At 41.1% G+C, this 19,266-nt stretch overlaps 1 protein-coding gene across 1 annotated transcript in view; it reads right to left on the reverse strand.

The window, feature by feature from the left end:
* Positions 1-18,206, reverse strand: part of DCDC2 (doublecortin domain containing 2) — a 187,583-nt gene extending 169,377 nt beyond the window's left edge. Inside the window, exons 1-2 of the mRNA XM_059688763.1 lie at positions 17,742-18,206; positions 13,860-13,914 (exon numbers count right to left, since the gene is read on the reverse strand). Of these exons, the coding sequence (XP_059544746.1) occupies positions 13,860-13,914; positions 17,742-18,034 (348 nt within the window). The 5' untranslated portion in view covers positions 18,035-18,206. The remainder of the gene's footprint in view (positions 1-13,859; positions 13,915-17,741) is intronic.
* Positions 18,207-19,266: the final 1,060 nt, after the last annotated feature.

Genomic DNA, 19,266 nt, shown 5'->3' on the forward strand with positions numbered 1-19,266 from the left:
GAGCATCAGCACAGCATAGCATAATTTCCATTTACTGAGTTCTAACTATATGTCGGGCATAAGGCTAGGGGCTTAGTACATGTCTCAGTATTTCTAATCTTCACAACAATTATTTAAAGAAAATATTATTATTTCCATATTTGAGATGAAGAAAGTGAGACTCAGAGGTCAAGTGACTTATTCCTTGAGATCTTGGTGAAAAAATTCAGTTTGTCTCCAACACATGATGCCTTTCCTATTCCCTTCCTCCAATTCTGCAAGTTGCTTTGCTTGTCTGGTAACTTGCTATATGTTACTCAAACCCTCTGGTCAGAATAACTAAAGAAACCAAATAGTCCTTTGAGAGTAAACATGATAAAAATAAACAAAAAATAATTCATGATTCTTGGCTCAATATCTCTTTCTCTAATCTCTTCATACTCTATAGTAAATTTCCATGTAAAAATATTTTTGGTTTCCTGTGGGAGCCCTCTTATAAGCAGACATGCCAAAACCATTAGAGGTGCTGTATTGGAAACATTCAGCATAAATATCCCATCCTACAGGGAATAGTAGCAAAGGTAAAAACAATGTAGTAAATTGAGAATAATACAACTGAAAAATTTTCTAGGCAAGATTTTATGATTAATGATGATTTTTTAACAAAGGAAATTAGGAAACAGTGACCCTTTTTTGGGTTCAGTTCATATATATATATATATATATATATATATATGTGTGTGTATATATATATATATATATATATATATATATATATATATTCATTATCCTTCCAATCATCATTAAATTAAAGTATAATAAATAAGTCCCTTCACCTCCACATGCCCATTCAAGAACAAGAAAATATTCAATGATCAACTTTATTTAATTCTTTAAACACTAACACACATACGTTAACACACTGTCTGGACTATGAGCTCTGCAGGTCCATGTTTTAAGTCACCAAATTCCTCCTCCATAAAATGGGAATAACCAATCCTACTTCATAAGGTTGCTGTGAGGGTTAAATTAGATAATCTTTGTAAAGTGTCTAAAACCCTACCGAGCACACAGTACAGAAACACACACACAACGAGTTCTGGTTCTGTATGTACATCTTCCAACATTTGGGCTGGCTTGATGTTCAAACAGTTAACACGTCAAAGCATCGGACAGATCCTCTTGACATCAAATTTGATTCACAGGACCCCGCTAACTTGATATGACTGTCACTGTTATCAAAAAACAACTTCCTCCTGTCTCATCTATCTAGTGTCTCAGGCCAGAAATCCAAGACTCACCCAACTGCTCACTCATCACTCACATCCTGCCAAGCACTAAGTCCTGTCTCTCAAATCTGATCCTTCTACCACCTCCACAGCCTCTCCCATCAGGAGTACCACATCAACCTCCATTAAGTGGTCTCCTAGCCTCCAACCTTGCTGTGGCAGCAAGAGTGATCACATCAATTCATTGCTGAAAGTTCTAAAATAATTTTCAGTTGGTTTGCAGAAAAAGGCAAAACTCTTTTTTAAAACCCTTTATGGCTTGGTCCCTTTCTATTTTCCAAGTCTCATCTTTTGCATATCTCTACCACACTCTTCTACCCCAACACCTTCCCATGCTCAGCCAAACAGAACTCAGTGTACATTTTTTTAATGTGCCATCTGCTCGCTCATCTGCAAACATTCACACATGCTGTTCTCTTTGCCTGGGACACAACCCCCCTGCCCCTGCTGCCCCATTGCCCTGGCTGGCATCTACTCATTCCCTCTAAGTCTTAACTTAAACATTATTTCTTCCAGGAAGCTTGTGAGGGCTCCCCTGATTTGTGGTAGTGCCCCCAGCACCTCGTGCCTCTGTACTCTCCGATACAGCATGCTTCTCCAACAGACAGCAAGCTTCATTAAGGCTGTGACTTTGTCTGACTTCCTCGCCACTGTAAATTCAATTAGCATGATGCCTGGAACATAAATAAGTACTTAAAATATTTTTAATGAAATAATTTGTGATATTATTTTTTTACTACCAAAAGGAACTGTAAATATGTAATTAGTGTCATTCCCTTGAGCTTCAAACACATGCAAGGAAGCCTAAAATAATAGCAGTGGCATAAAGCAATCCATCGCCAGATTCCCCTTCCCAAGATACTGCAGAGTCATCTTCTATAATCCATTAGAATCACTGGAAGGCAGCCATTATGATTTTACAATTCAGACTTATCAGAAGGTGTCTGGGGAACATAGCTAAACTAACATTGCTGCAGATTAAAATGCAGAAGTCTAACCAAGATTGTCTTTCTATGAATGAATATATTTTAATAAGCATTGGACAGATCCTCTTGACATCAAATTTTATGCACAGGACTCCACTAACTTGATCTATAATAATAAAAGCATAATATGCTAATTAGACCAGACAGTTGAATGACCTTCCGGACGTCCTTCTGGATGAACTTCCAGACGAAGCTGGGGCTGCAAGGGCTGAGCCCCTTGCACAAATTTTATGCATCGGGCCTCTAGTATTATAATAAATAACAAAGGGAACTCAATCCCTAAAAAGATGGAGAATTACTATTTGAATACAGATAAATACTATAAGCAATGAATTAGGGAAGTGGGAAAGGGGAAGAGTTTAGAAATAAATACGAGTCATTAAGTAAAACTGCTGAAAATTCCCAGCAACAAATTTCATTGCCTACATTTCATTACATATGCACATGGTTGTGTTTAGATTGACTAATAGGTGAGAACAGCCAGACAAAGTTAATCAATATCATTGATTAAATATTTGAAACAAAGAATAACACAAGAGACCAGCAATCTGATTAGGAGAAATGCCAGCTGGGAGAAAGGTAATTTAATCCAATTTCCATATACTGCCTGACTAAATTAAATATCAGCCAATTGAGCGTTCATGAAAAACAAGCTATACATTTGCAAAAACCATACTAAAATAATGTCTTTGCTATAGTAAAATATATATGTGTAATTTTAAAACTGATATTTCAGATTATTTTTAAATCTAGTTTTTGAAAACCAGCTGTGGAAAACCCCATACTAGCTAATGCAAAATTGGTAGTACTGAAATATGTGTTATCTGCTCACTTCTAGGAAAACAGGCTGGGAATGAGGAGTTTTATAAATTAGCATAAAATTTACAAAATGCAACTTGGGTGATATTAGATGACTTGTTTTATAACAATTTCTATACATTAAGTTATATCATTTGAAGTAGCAAAGATGGCCATGGAGGTCCATAAATCTTTGAAACTCAAAAAAAATACTTACTGCCAGGAGGTGAGAAAGCACAGATACACACACAAAGTAGCATAGACTGCCTTTAGAAATTTCCTAGAGAGAAATGTTCCAGTTAAACATTAGACATTGCAAATATAACAAGTCAATTTAGTTTTCTCTTTCCCACAATTCCCTTAGCACTCAGTTTTGCCCCCAGCTAACAGATGGGCTGAAATCAACCTTATTTCAACAAACCAAACATCCAAACTATGTAATCATGGGTGACATCTGAGCTGGATCTGGCTGGCTGCTTAAAAAGGAGTCTTTCACAATGACAAATGGGAATTTTCATTGTTGACCAAGCTAAACACTGAGGCACACCACCTTCATCCTTCATGCTGAAATCAACCAAAGGCAAATAAATAGCCCTGGCTTTAACAAATGCCTCCATCCAGCCATTCTGAAGGACACTGAAATATGTATTATTTTGTACACAAAGATAAGACTATCCAATATGTTTTTCCAGTATGGTGATCGGTGAGAGCTAAACTACACATACACTCTTGTGCATGCCTTAACCAACGCCACCCCTGAAAGGACAACATTCTGTAGACTGTTGGGGGCTAGTCTGGGGCCAGGGACTGAGTCCTGTGAGGTCTAAGCCCAGTCCTTGGTTTCATTAGCACAGTGTTCTCACAATGCTACTCCACCAGAAAAAAAGCCCAAGGATTTAATACTGCTCTGTGCTACTCTGGATCTGCGAAACACAACAAACAGAGAGAGAATTTATTCTAAATTAGAGAGAAATAAAATTTAAATTGCCTAAACTGGTCAGTTCCTATATTCTAGTGAAAATTCAATGTATTACCACAGATGAATCTAGGTACTTTTTTTTTTTTTCGTTTTTTTAAAAAATATATATTTTATTGATTTTTTTTACAGAGAGGAAGGGAGAGGGATAGAGAGCTAGAAACATTGATGAGAAAGAAACATCGATCAGCTGCCTCCTGCACACTCCCCACTGGGGATGTGCCCGCGACCAAGGTACATGCCCTTGACTGGAATCGAACCTGGGACCCTTCAGTCCACAGGCCAACTCTCTACCCACTGAGCCAAACCAGTTAGGGCTAGGTACTTGTTTCTTACTACTGATTCCTCTGAGTTTCACTTTTCTTATCCTATAATATATCCCTTTCTTGGATTTTCCCTTTCTGGATGTACCACATGTGGAAAAAAATTAAAACATCCCTTTGGATGGTTGCTACATCTGTGGAGGATGCTAAGTGGCCATCAGTTCTAAATACAGAATCCAGACTCCAGACCAGGAATATTCTCCAAACCCTTTATTCTCATGGTGTTGCTTCAATCAATAAACACACACACACACACACACACACACACACACACACACACACAAACACACAACATTCTGGCTAGAAGTACCAGCAAATCCAGCACTACGTGCTTATTACTGACACTGAAACTTGAGGAATCAACATGGAAGGGACCAACATGGACTGCTGCCATTCACTCCCCCAGTTTTCTCCCACACACTGCTTCCTCCACAGAAGAGGTTTAACAACCTGGGTGATGGTCCTTCTGGGCTCCCCAGGAAGGTTCTGGCAGCAAATCTAACTCACAAAACCTTATATTAGAGGGTATTTTGTAAGTTCAATCAATCTCCATTGATCTCCATCATCTTGGTATACAACTGAATTATGCAAGACAGAAAAATATATTTATAATTTATAATAGAAAGAAGATGTAACTCTTTTAATGAGTGTTTAGTAGTCTTTACCAGATTTTTTTTTTTAAAGAGGGGAGTTTCCTTTCAATCTGATCTAAACTCTTCAATCAACAGCACAGGTTAATTCTGTTTCTCCCTTTTTGGCACCAGCAGTGATGGAGAAGCGCTAGTCACCATATCCTTCATAAACACTGAAACCAATTATTAATTAGGTCAAAATAAATCATTTTCTTCCCTTAGGTTAACAATCTCTAGTATTGTTTTTCAATCACTTTATTCTTTTTCTTGTAGCTTTTCTATTTTTTTAATCCTCAGCTAAGGATATGTTTTATTGATTTTACAATTTTATTGATTGAACCCCCAACCTAGGTATGTGCCCTAACTGGAAATCGAACCCGCAACATTTTGGTGTTTGGGACAATGCTCCAACCACCTGGCCAGGGCTTGTAGTTTTTCTTCTTAAAACTTTTTGCAGAGTCCTTCTACAACAATTGGCTTGTTAGAATGTCTGATTCATAAGTGGTCAATGTCTTTTTACATCTTTATGGCTGGAATCTAGCCCACTGCCTGGCATTCTGCAGGCTCTTAATAAATATTCTTGATAAAATGTGAAATCATAGATGAGTAATGCTCAGTAAATGGTAGACCATACTTTGTCTTCCTTGGCTATACTTTGCTATGTATGTAGGCATGTTTTCCTGTTATTCCGACCCTGTCGAAATAATCATACTCCCGTGATTAGGAATCCTGACTTCACCAGAAAGCTCCATCAGCTCCCTCTAAGCTCCTTCAAACAATGATCCTAAAATGCAAACTGAAGAGGTGATTTTCTGGTAAGTAGGTACACAAGTATCCATCAATCAAAAGCCTGGTGAGGCTTGGCATAACTTCAAATCATAATACACAGTCCTAAAATTTCACCTTCTATGTTTCTGAATTTCATGCAGAATAGGAACAAGAAGTTCTCTGTTCGGTAGGGGTTGCTACCAGAGTTGCCAAAGGGACCTTATATTAGTGGGGACTTAACTGAAATTTCTTACTCAGTATAGTTTGAAACTTCAATTAAGTAGCATTTTTAAGCATACACATTTAGCTGGCAATTTATTTTATTAGATACTTTTTCTACTTTTTTTCTTAAAAGGTTGATAATTATTCACTAAATGCTTAATAAAGTTATGTCTATTTAGAACAGCTTATTATTATAAAAAATTATAATGCTCTAATTTGCATGCCTTCCAATTTCACAGACATTCAATTTCCTAAAATCATGTCTACTTGCCAAATAGAGAGAATGCAAGATATTTGGAACAACTGCCATGATACATGTTAATGGACAAACTAAAATCACCAAACTTTTAGTTTTTTATCAGTGCTAATTAGTGTTATCAATGGATACTTTTCATTAGATTAGTGTTTTCCAGGTTGATATAAGCTCCTCTTTCTCACTCTTATTCAAACATTACACACACACACACACACACACACACACAGTTCAGTACCGAGAAAAGGGTAAAACAAAAAAGCGTGAAAGAAGCTGAGTATAGCCAGTTGTCTTCAACAGAAAACCTGTCTTCACTGAGCCTTGGCAAGGTCAGATTCACCTCGGAATCGCCATGACCATTGATGTGAACTGGCTCCTTAAAGAAGTGATTCTTACTTAGCTGTTACATTAGAGAGGTGGGGGAAAGGTGTAAAATAAACAAGTGGAGAGGGGCTTCAGTTATTATTGAAAGAACTCACAAAAGTGGGTTTTATTTCTTTGATTTTTCAAGAAATTAGCAAACCTGACTAACATAATCTGGAAATCTTTTCCCAAGTTAAAGAAAAAAATACTTATGAGTTTAACTATTTAGTAGTTCCCCCTTTGAACCTAGAATTCCCAGGCTAAAGATTAGTGAGTTAAACCACACAGCCCCATACCTTTCTGCAATAAAGTTAATAATTAACACCCAATTTAATGTCTAGAATCCCATTCCCAACCAAAAGCCTTTAAGTAGCATATCTGATAGTATGTTTCATTAGAGATTATGCCTAATGATTAAACTGAAATGTGGAGTTTTAATAACGATATTCAAAACCTTACAGACATTCACTGGAGTCACCAAACAGAAGTAAACCCATGCTGACAAGGCAAAGTTTTGAGGTTTCAAAAAACTCTCCCTCTCTTTCCTCTTCTCCAAGGTACTCCTACAGTGTTCCAACCCACTAAGAAGAAAAAATGTTCTCCATAAATGAAAATCTAAAGTGAGGGGCAAGTATTCAAAAGTATTCAATTGAAGGCTTCTCCAACAAGGAGGCTCCCTCTCCTTGAGAAGGCCTTCATTGGGGTCTTACTTCAGATTTCATTGTGCAGGTTCCTCTTCAAGGCAGCACTTCTCGAAACTATATACAGCACACTTATCTATGGATGGATCACTTAGAATAAGGTGAGCACGACCTTCTGTTCTCTCTTCTTGCCTGGAATTGTGTTTATGACTGGCATATCCTATATAATAAAGATTTAATATGCAAATTGACCCTCACTCCCTCACTCCATCACAAGATGGCTGTGCCCACAGCGGAAGCAGGGTTCCCATAACAAAAGGTGGCTGCGCCCACAGCAGAGGCAGGGTTCACGTAAGGAGCCATAATGAGTGATCAGCAGGGACCTGAGTCTGTGTGGCACCAGGCCAGGGCAGGGCATCTGAGACTGCGTCCCCCCCCTTCCCGGCAGGGCTTGACAGGGGACCTCAGGCTGTGCCCCCCCACCCCAGCACCAGGCCGGGCGACCTGAGGCTGTGCTCCCCCCCCCCACCCAGTGGGGCTTGATGGGGAACCTGAGGCTGTGCTCCCTGCCCAGCAGGGCTTGATGAGGGTGGGGATGGCCTGGTCTGAATCTCACCCAATGGGGGTGGGGCCGGCCAGGTCTGGGTCTCATGTGATTTCGAGGTGCACACGGGTGGGTGGGGACTTGACTCTGGGTCCCACGGCATGCCCCAGACTCTGACAGGAGGAAGATTTTCATATACATTTTACTAATTTTCTTTCATCTTTGACATTTCTATTATAGAGAAAGGGCAAATAGCAATATTAAAATAGTTCCTCTAATTAACTCCCTTTTAATGTGCACAGATTTCGTGCACCAGGCCACTAGTTTAAATATAAATGTGAGGAAAGGGGTAAAAATTACCCCTTTCTGCTGACCCTGAGAAAAATTAACAAAATAAAATTGTTCTGTACTAGAAATCAATAGAAACTTTAGGTGGAGTGGCTGGGGTTGGGGGAACAGAGGAGAAGAAGAGAGAGGAGGGCAAGAAATAGACCAAAAGCTGAAAACTGAATTGACAAATAAGACCAAGGTATTTTTAAGAATGAAAAAGTCTGATATTAAGTTTTGAGTTGTTGACACTACTGTACAACCTACAAAACCTACTCCATTTTGACAAACCACAGGTAAATTTCACCACACACAAACCTGTGTGAATAAAGTATTTGTGTGGACATCAATGGAAAGATTTTACCTCTGAGTTGGTGGGGTCTTAGACAGACAGAGCCTGTAGGGGAACAATTCAGTCCATAAACTCAGCTAATATTTTGGAAACAGAAGCTCATGAGATGTGAGCATGAATGAGATAAGAATCCCTGCAGAAATTCACAGAAATCCCGGGGAAAATGTTAGACGTTGCAAAGGCTAGGTAATGCAGGTTTAAGCTAATTTTATCCTGATCATAAGGAGATGGACAACCACAGCTGTTAATTCAAGTTATAATTGGTTTAGGTGTTTAAAACTCCAGGAAAATGGAACTACTTTTCCAGAAATTAGGTGATTATTACTCCTCAAAAATTAGTCCCATGATTCCCTGACCCATTAATAGTAAAGTTCAAAAACTGTTTAGCCCTAAAAATATGACTCCTCAATCAAAGAAGTCTACTTTATAGCAAGTTCTTCTACAAAGATCAATGTTGGAAGAGTTAAAATCGAAGCACAGCAGGCGAGGAAGGCTAAAAAGTACAAGCTCCATGCAGTCAGGGCCACGTTGTCTGGTTCCCAAAGACAAGCCCAGTGCCTGGAATACAGCAGGTACACAATCAATCCTTGTTGAGTGAACAGCAGTCCTATGATTAGCTCCAAATTATACTAACACAACAATAAATGTATCACACAAAGGTTTAACTACAAGTGATTTTATCCCTAAAACAAAATCTGAACAGGTAGTGGCCATGATAGTTGTAGAGTTATTTGAGACATCCCACCCATATATGAACTACAGAATAATCAGGCATGCACGGGGCAAATAGGCATCTCCCTTAACTGTGTGATAAGAAACATTCAAAACTAGAGAATTAAAATGATCACCAGCCTATTCATGCTAGGTACTATCCAGTGAACAGACCTCCTGGAGACTTACAATCTACCTGGCAGCTCTGCTGCATATGTTAACACCTGATCCCTGATCGTCTAAAGACTACCAGGAACAGGAGCAAACCCGCCGTTCGCAGCCCACCAAAATCAGATTTGCTGCCTCACTACAGCAAGGGGTGGCACTGGGAGAAACCACCAGATGATGCTGAGAAGAGGGAGGCAGGGTTCACCTTCAGTGAGGTTTGGGTTCTCATTGACGGGAGCTGTGGAGGGTAAGGGAAGCAGAGAGCAGTTCTGGACTGCTTTAGGTTTGAGGTGAGATTAGGAGAAATGGGGGCTAAGTAGGGGTTGTGATGAAGTGAGGGCAGTTCAGCACTTAAAGATCCCCAGTAAAATATGGTTACAGAAAAGCAGGTCTGTGAGTGTCAGCAGTAAGAAAGCAATAATCCCTTCAACAGGGGGCCCTCGAGGCCTTGTGCAGCTGTTGCCCGACTGTGGGCGAAGCACTGTTCTCTGCTAACTCTGCAGCTGGCTTGCTCGGTGTCTATCGTCCAAACTCGATGATGGCAAAACAGCCTTTGTCTCTTCCCTTCCAAGTCAATTTTCACTCTTTTAGTCAGAGATAGGCTTCGACTCACTCACACATCAAAGTATTAAGTAATCCCCCTTAGTCAACGTGTAGAAAAGAACACTCTCAAAACTTTAAAAGAAACAGGCCAAAAATAAAGTCAGTTATATTTAAAACCATTTCAAACCAGCTGACACACACCGCCTATCACATTTGTACCTTCTCAGTCCTCCGAGAATACCTCTAGCCCAGCATCTGTGCCCTGTAATAGTTGTTATACATCATGCAATCAGAGAATGAGAGGCAAAGAGAGGACTGGAAAGACATACAGAAGGGATGAGCTACCAAGGTCAGAAGATGAGAAAAATATCTCTGTGGTGCAGGGGAAGCAGGAAGATAGCTGTACAAAATGACTGAGGAGCAGAGGCGAGCATGCAGGGGTCTCTGGAAGATCTCTTTATCTGAATGTTAGTAGAACCAAGCCGGGTGTGGAGAGAGACAAGGGAAGTCTGCTCTGAGCACACACTGCTGTCTCCAGAGCCAGGACAAACCCCCACAGAGTCAGCTCCCATTTGTCTTATTCCTGTCACCTTTTTCTTCTCCCTCTTTTCATCCATCTCTTCCTTTTCCTCCCGCTGCCAGGCGCGTTGGCCAAAGAAGCCCCTGAGCTTCTCCTGGGTTAGTGGAAGAAGCCCATTGGAGTCCTGCCTACCTCTGTATGCACCACTCTCCAGGAGGAAGAGGAAGAGCACTGGCTGTACTGTCGGTGTGTCTTCAAAGATGATCTTCATGGGACAGAAATGCGAGGAAGGAACCACAAAAGCCCTTCACATGTCAAGGTGACATGCACATTCTAGTGACAGTGACCTGCAGTCAGCAAGTGGATAAACATCGTGTCTAAATTATTAACTAAACAGCAACCAGAACGCGGTATACACTTGGGGGAGAGTGCTCTGGGAGGGAAGGAATGCTGCCAACTCCTAGTCCTCCCTGCTGCATTGCCTGCCACGTCTAAAACCTTGGCCACGGTGGCCGGGACCTGATGCCACATGTACGATATCCCATCTAACTGTAAAGGCCTTTCTACAGTAACATGTTCTGGAAAGCATTAGAGTTACTGTGCTTTAAGCAGTTAGGATAACTGCATCATGTATACTGGTATGGTGGGTTTTATTATGCAGCCTGGCACTGAAAATTCAAACAGGACTAGATTACCTCAGATTTGAGAGAAATCCCCCCAATTTTGATAAGTACTTTTACTCACCTTCGTACTGAAACATCTTGGAATAAATACTGTTTGTGCTACTATTGCACTGAAACAACTCTAAACCCTCCAAATCTATAGCTTATGTCCTAATAAACCCACTTCAAAGGTGATTCTGTGACTCCTTCCCTGTGACTAGGAGTAGAATATGTTATCTTACTCCAAAGAACAGTGGTCATCCGCAGTATTTAACAAGGTGTGTAATCTTTTCTCAGTAGACACAAACGTTGAAAAGAAATCACCACCTTAAATAATAATAATAATAATAATAATAATAATAATAATAATAATAAAACAGAACCTAAAACTTTTGTGGAAGTCCAGTGTTGACCAAGTCTGTTCTCAAATGTTGAATACAGATATCTTCTAACTTAAAAATTTACTGAATTCTAAAGTTGGAATGTAAATAAGTTGAGGAAAAGAGAGAGGAATCTTTCCACAGTAAGAATTACACACAACAAAGAATTACACACACAATAGTTAGGTTCTCAGAGCAGCCCATAAAAGCCTTTTTAATTTGTGCTCTATCCTAAAACAGCCATAATAATACCATAGAACCATCAGTTAAAGTAGTATCTCTATGAGAAAATGCATTCAGAGTTCCATTCTGAGATGCCAGGAACCCAGAAGTCTCCCTTTTGGGCAATGAAAGTCAGGGGTCCCCTTGCTCAAGCAGGCTTTGGGAATATCCATGGTGTGGACTTTGGGGAGGAGAATCTCTGCGTTGACCATCAAGACTGGGAATGCAAAGTGCCAAGTGGACATACTGCTTGTCTAGACTGGGAGGAAAGTCTGGGCAGACAACAGTGGGAGAGAGAGCCCCAGGGAGCAAGTGGGATCATGGGGCTTGGGGCGGTGAGGGAAGGTGCTGAAGAGGATGAACAAGGAGTTTTTCACCACCTCTTCCCATTTCCCTTGCATCCCCAAATTTCTTTACTTCTTTGTTTCTCTCCCCTTTGGAAGGCTTTATGGGGAAGGACTGAGAAGAAATGAAAGGCTACAGCAGTGCTGGTGCAATGAGAGAAGGAGAAGGGGAGGGAATTACCAGGAAGAAATAAAGTGGAAGAGATACAGTCTTCTAGTTGGAGATAAGCAGTGGGTTTTTCACTGTGAGATGTCTGTTCATAAATCAGAAGCTTGTCTGTGTGGCTCATGCATAGGTCCAAAGTAAAGAGAAAACAATAGCTACTACACCAGAGTATAAGAAGACTTAGCAAATTAACACAAGTCCTTGTGAATGCTTCCATTGTTAAGCATAATCTTTTTTTAAAAAGTATATTCAAAAAATTTATTGCACACCTGTTGTGCTTTGCCCGGCACAATCTCTTCATCAAAGACACTGGAATCCAGAGTAAATATATGCTCACATTTTGGGAGAAGTCACACACCTCAAATCCCATTGCAGAAATTCGTGTACAGTCACCAATTTCATGCAAGATAGCCTATTTCAAATAGTTGTGTATCCTTCAAACAAAATTTTATCCAGAACTAATTCACTAATCTCTCCTTTTCTTTTTTTACTACTTGCAATAGATATTAACTAGTGCTCATTCTTTAGTGGCAACATAAGCTCAATAAAAAAACAAACATATACCTTTGTCTATTTTAAGTCAAAAGCTTATCATGTTCACTAATAAGCAGTTTAACACACATTGTAAACCTAACTTATTAACATTAATTATATTTAACAATGTCTGGGATTAGCACCTCTTTCTACAATTTATTTGAATAATGAAATTAACTTCATATTCTTCAAATATTGCAGAATTAGAATTTTTGCTTATTAAGTTTTGTGTGTTTGTTTTCTAGAGAGACCTATGTTGGTTATAAACACTATTCAAGAGGAAATGGCAAGAGTTGAGGAGTCTCTATAGGGCTCTGCACTACAAATGAGAGAAACGCTTTTTCTACCAGCCATTTCTTGCCTGGCACCACACACCATGGAAGCACTTGCCTACATGGGTCAAAATGGGAAGAGGGGAAGGCTGGGCTGGGGAACAGAATAACAGTCTGGGTTGACCTATAATTTTCCCTATCTCGCTGGGACATTGAAGGCTGTTGTCCTAACTTTGTTTTCATCTATTTTTCACCCACAAACTAAAGAATACATCCTACAGGATATCTGAAAATTCCACTAGGGATTCAGGAGCTAAATAGAAAGTAGTGCTTTAAAAATCTATTTCACAAGACTCGTTTCCAACCTCCATGCAAGCTTCTGGTAGTTACGCTCAAGTGAACATCAATGCCAATGAAAATGGAGGTGTTCTCCTGACATCATGGGAAAATCAACAGGGTCTTTTGGAAGCCTTGGGGCAGTTGGGTGATCATGACAATCTCAGATAGAGGGTGGCAGAAGCAATTGAAGACAGGGCTGTAGATTTAGTAAAGACTGGCATAACGGTGCTCAGAATCTCCTCTCACTTGCCAGGAAAGTTTCTTTGGATTTCAATCAGAGAACACATAGCTAAAACACTTAGCTAAACACAAGAACATGTTGTGTCTAATCATACATGTTTAGGATACCAACCCAGTCTCTTCATTTCTGATAATGCTCCAAAGAAAGAGTGAGCTTTGTCCTAAAATATATAACATCCCATTTATAAACATTAGACAACTAATCTGTTATGATTAGAATAGCATCTAAGTCTCTGCACACATCATAAGAAACTCAAAAATGGCACTGCTATTTGCTTAAAGCTTCAAAATATTACTAGTTTTACCTCTGTGTTAACAATTTCCATTGGTCTTTTCTTGATGTCTCCAATGTCCAAGTAACTGCAGGGCAAAACAAACAAACAATAAGGGTTTCTTTTATTGAGTTTGAGTCAGTTATACACATTTCTTTTTAAAAAGTTATTAAGTAATAAAGCAAACTACAGGAAATACTTAAACCTACAGCAAAAAAACAATAGCTACTAATTAAAAGTAATTATAGTACTGGAAAATTATTTCAGCATCATCAACCAGAGTTGACAGATATGTACTCTAAACTTCAATGTAACTGAAGTCTTAGAAATACATACTTCTATTGGGGAACTTCCCACCCTCTCCCGCAATGGTTAGCTACTTATTATGTATATGGTATTTCTAATTCTTACGGTAATTTAGATATAAAGAATAGTTTGTCTGTAAAGCTGCTTACTAGTTCCACTAATCACAGACTTTAGGTTTTAAAAAGAGTACAGATAACATGCAATAGAGTAACAACTGTGAAAGGCTGGGAAATCTCTTTCCCTAAGAGAGCACTTTAATGATACAGAAATGCTCAGCCACATGGGATGGTTTAGTAATTGGTTCAACTGACAGACAAATGGGTGGACTAGTTAACCTTTGGAGACCCCTGTTATTCCATTACAATTTGCTACAGACATTAGCATAGTGATCATTCTTTATCTATAGTGATCATTCTTTAGCTATAGCATAAGCACAACCTGAAAATTTTATATCTGTGTCAACTTCAAGCTGTAAATCCATCACTGTGCTCTGGTTCCACTGTGCTTCATACATAGAAGGTGCTAAATAAATGCTTCAATATAAAAATAAGTATAAATCTAACATTTAATTTATAACCTCAGATAGAAAGATAGCTAGGTAGATTCTCTACTTCAATTACCATAATTGCTGATTTCCCCCAAAATGTTTATATTATAATTAATTTTGGCTAAGTTTCATTGTTGTTGTTTGCTTGTTTGGGTAGAATGATTCAGTTAATCTATACCTCTGGAGATTACCATATGTTTCCCTCACATAACAGTATTTACCTAAGGCATTGTAAATACTCCCTCTGTTTAGCAATAAATGGCTCTTTTGCAAATCTGCAGGCTGATTTCTGACATAAAATAAAAAGTCTGTCATGTGCAAGAAAGTAATCTCAGATCCACAAGATTAATCTAGTAGAGTCAACTCCCAAAAATGCACAGAAAATAACAATTTCTAGAATTCTCTTCTATAAAACAAAGGTTTTATTATGGTTTCAAAAATATTAGAAAAATATCTGAGTAAAGTAATTGAGGAAGCAAGTTGATCATTTTCATTTGAAAAATATTTTCCCGCCATTGCTATCTTCCCCATCATCATTTAGGCTCTAAATGATATAATTACACTTTGATATCTTTTGGACTTTCTTTTGTTCTGCCAGGTGGTTCATCTGTTATATAAACTTACAACTGCTAAGCTTTCAATATATTCAGCATTTAAATCTTCTTGGCTTCCATTAGTATAACCAAGGATACCACTACTTTAACACAAATAAATTAACTATTCACCTGTCAGCATGGAAAACTAACCATGGAAACTGTCATAACAAGCTCAGTTTCATGTGTGTGTATGAATTAAAAGCAAGAATAACCATGCAAATCTCTTCTATATGAAGAGCAATTTTGAAGTGCACCTTCTATTTGGTTTGAAACTGTACCTGTTTTTATTTTTTGAGCTGGTGCCACATAAACAAAAGAGAATATGAACTACTACAGTGAGTCTGCAATTTTGAACTATTAGTAGATTCTGAAGCAGATGTCCAATCCCATGACATTGCTTTATGTGGAAATTATTTAATGAAAATAACCAAAGTATCTGATGAAAGAAACTGGACACAGTGATGCTTTACATTTATGCAACATTTTGGTCTTTACAAAACACATTCACATCCATAGCATTTATATTTTATCATAACACTGTGAGGCAGATATGATGATGTTCCCTCTCTGTGTGAGGAAATTGATGAGCCGAGTCAAGTGACCGACCAAGGAGCTGATAAACAGCTCATCCTCAAGTCTCCTGATTTTCAGTTTTAAGTTTTAACTTTCTCTGAAACACGCAATTTCGTTTAGTTCTTTTCTACAAAGTTAGACAAATATACTAAAGGAGGTTTCAGGGAACAGAAAACTATATCCAAATGGATTCCTCACCTTCCATAAAAAGATTGTCTGGCATAACAAAAGCAGAACACCTAGAACTCAATTTAAACAAACTTAGGAAAGGAAGGTTGACATTACCGTAGACAACTTCAGCGATATTCAGGAAATATTTATATACAGTTAAAATCAGAGATCACAAGCATAGATTTTATGATAAAGATTTTTTTTTTGCTATCCTGAGGCGCAAGCTGAATTTTAATTAAAATATTATATTAAAAACTATGGAATATAGGGTTTCCTTACGATCCAGCCATTCTACTCCTACGTATATACACAAGAGAAATAACAACTTGTACATGATTGTTCATAAAGCATTATTCATACTAGCCAAAAGTGAAACAATCCAAGTATCCATCAACTGATTAATGGATGTAAACAAAATGTGGCATATCCATACCATAGAATGCTATACAATGATTAAAAAAAATGAAGAACTGATACATACTACAACCTAGATGAGCCTTGAAAACATTATGTGAAGTGAAAGAATCCAGAAACATAAAAGGGCACATATAGTATGATTCCTTTTATATGAAACATCCAGAACAGACATATCCATAAAGACACAGAGCAGATTAATTGTTACCCGAGTATGGGGTGAAGGGGAATTAGGAAATACAGGGTTTCTTTTGGGAGTGATGGAAATGTTGTAACATTAACGCGTGGCGACGGCTGCACAGCTCCATAAATATACTAAAACCCACTTAAATGGGTGAGGTTCATGTGACATGAACTGAATCTCCATAAAGCTGTAAAAAAGAAAACAACTTTTGGCATATTAAATTCTCCCTACAATACCCACCCACACCAGCAATAATCTCTCTCAACTCTGAACTCCCACATAACTTGAGTTGTTTTTCTACTTGCACTTATTCCTTTATGCTCTACAGTAAGTTGTTGGTGTGCGTGTAGGCTCTCTCCTGCTAGACTGTAAACTCCTAAAGAAAGACAAGGAGTCATGCTTTGATCATCTTTGTTACCCTCTGAGACCTAAACACAATTTGCTCAGTCACTGAGCGAGCTCCTTGCCAGGAACTTGGGATGAGCAGCAATAATGATCCCTGTCCTTGAGGGTCTAGCCATCAGGTACTTAGAGACAGACCTGTAGACCCGATAAGCCAGTCAAGTTTTCCAAGTTGGATGCCAATAACATAACTGTGCAGCTTGTGAGCGGTCCTAGGACGGTCACAGTGGGGTGTGGTCACTTCTACTGGGAACGAAAGGTTGAAAGAATTTAAACGGGGTGAGGGGAGGGAGGCAGAGAGCAATTTTCTCCCCTGGTGACTATATAGTATCTAAAACTTAAAAATGATTTTAACTAAAAGCCAGGTTCCAAGAAAAAGAGAAAGAAGGAAAAATAAATAAATAAAGAGGAAAGAGGGGGGAAAAAGAACGAAAGAAAGAAAATGCTCAAGTATACGTTTGGTCACTTTTGTTTTTTAAGATTCCTGTTCCTTACACATCAGCTTTAAGATGTTCCCATTGACGCCCAAGTGAAACTCCTTTCCAGTCACGTTTTTCAAACCCTAACCCCAACCACAGGGGCTGTGAGAGGCACCAGCCCCGCACAGTCACAGCCCCTCCACCCACTGAGGTTTGGGGGAACCGGGGGTCATCCCTTTCCCGGTGCCAACCACAGACCTTCCCGCACCCAGGAAGCGCGGGCGGTGGGACTGGCGGACTCACTTGAGCTTCTTGAAGGCCTCCTGGCCCCCGGCCACGTAGTTGCCCCCGCTCTGGATCTGGTCGAGCTTGCGGATGCGGTGCCCGGTCCGCGGGGTGTACAGGTTCCTGACGGCCCCAAAGGGCGCCTGCACGCCGCCCGTCACCTCCTTCAGGAAGACGTCGAAGCTGGAGACCTTCTTCTCGTGGATGACGACGCGGCGGCCCGCGAAGAAGGGGTCCCCGTTGCGGTACACCAGCACGCTCTTGACCACCGGCTGCGTGCGGTGGCTGGCCCTGGCGCCGGTGCCGCTCATCCTCCCGCCACGCCCCGGCTGCAGCCCGGCGTCCCGCTGCCCCGTGGCCTCACCGCACCGCACTGGCCGGGTCGCCGGCTGAAAGGACGGGGAACAGACAAACCAGGTCAGAGCGAGCAACGGCCGAGCGCCCGGCGCGCCCCGCGGAGCCCCACGGGCGGCAGCGCTCCCGGCGCCGTCACGGACTTGGCGGGCCGCGGGCCAATCAGCGCCGCCCTGCGCGCCGCACCTGCTCCCACGCGCGCGGCGGAGCCCAGGTGTGACCACCAGGGACAGCGGCCGCGTGGGCGCAGGACGGCGAGGTGGGGGCGCGCTCGGTATGAAAGAGATGAAACTCAATTTCTCCCATCCTGTTCGCGTAATTCTTTGCAAACAGCTTAATTCTCTTCTTGCTCCCTCACCTCTCAATTTCCTGCTTGCTCTTACGGCAATTATGATTCTGGCTGGAATTACCCAGATTTTTTCTTTGCCGAAAAATGAACGACAAAGGTGCGTCGAGAGACAGGAGGCTGGAGTGTCCAGGACACGCCGCCCCCACCCCACTCCACCCCCCACCCCCCGCGGTGGCCGGCGCCTCCCCTCCCTCTGGCAAAGCTCCCAGGGGCACCTTCTGAACCCGGCGGGCGGCGCGCGGGAGACCGAGGCAGGGCTGGGGGAGGGGGTTGTCCCTAGCGACGCGGAGGTCCCGTGGGGCTGGGACACCGAGCGGGGCGGGGGCTCCGCTGGCTCTGCAGTGACCTCGGAGGCGCGGCCGTCACTCACACTGCTCTGCCTCTGCCAGCGCCTCCGAGGGCCCGCTCACCCCGCTGGGACCCGAGTTGTTAGTTCCCGCCGTTTCCATAGCAACGGCAGCGGCGCTGGGAGCAGGTTTAGTGGACTGGGCCTAGGCTCCCCCTGGGTTTTGCTGCCGCCGCCTGGGGCAGCGGCTCTAGAGAAGTAGAGAGGTTGGGGGCTGAAGGGAGGCCTGGTGGCATCCTAAGTGGACACCTACCTTGCCAGGCACTGTGCTAGGTAGGAGTTGGGGAAACAGGAGTTGGTGAAGAGTCTAACCTGCGGTATTTGAGTGCCTACGACACGCATAGCTTTATGCTGAGAAGGGCTGCATGGCTACGTTTTGCCCACACACAGTGGCTAGCAAAGAGTAAAAAGAAGCAAGTCCTAAAAACTGACAGGTGTTAAAGCATAAGGAGGAGGAGGAGCTGAAGCTGCTGGCGGAGAGGGAGAGCACGTCT

This window comes from Myotis daubentonii, chromosome 3, assembly GCF_963259705.1.
Source record: "Myotis daubentonii chromosome 3, mMyoDau2.1, whole genome shotgun sequence".
NCBI classification, from domain to species: Eukaryota; Metazoa; Chordata; class Mammalia; order Chiroptera; family Vespertilionidae; genus Myotis; species Myotis daubentonii.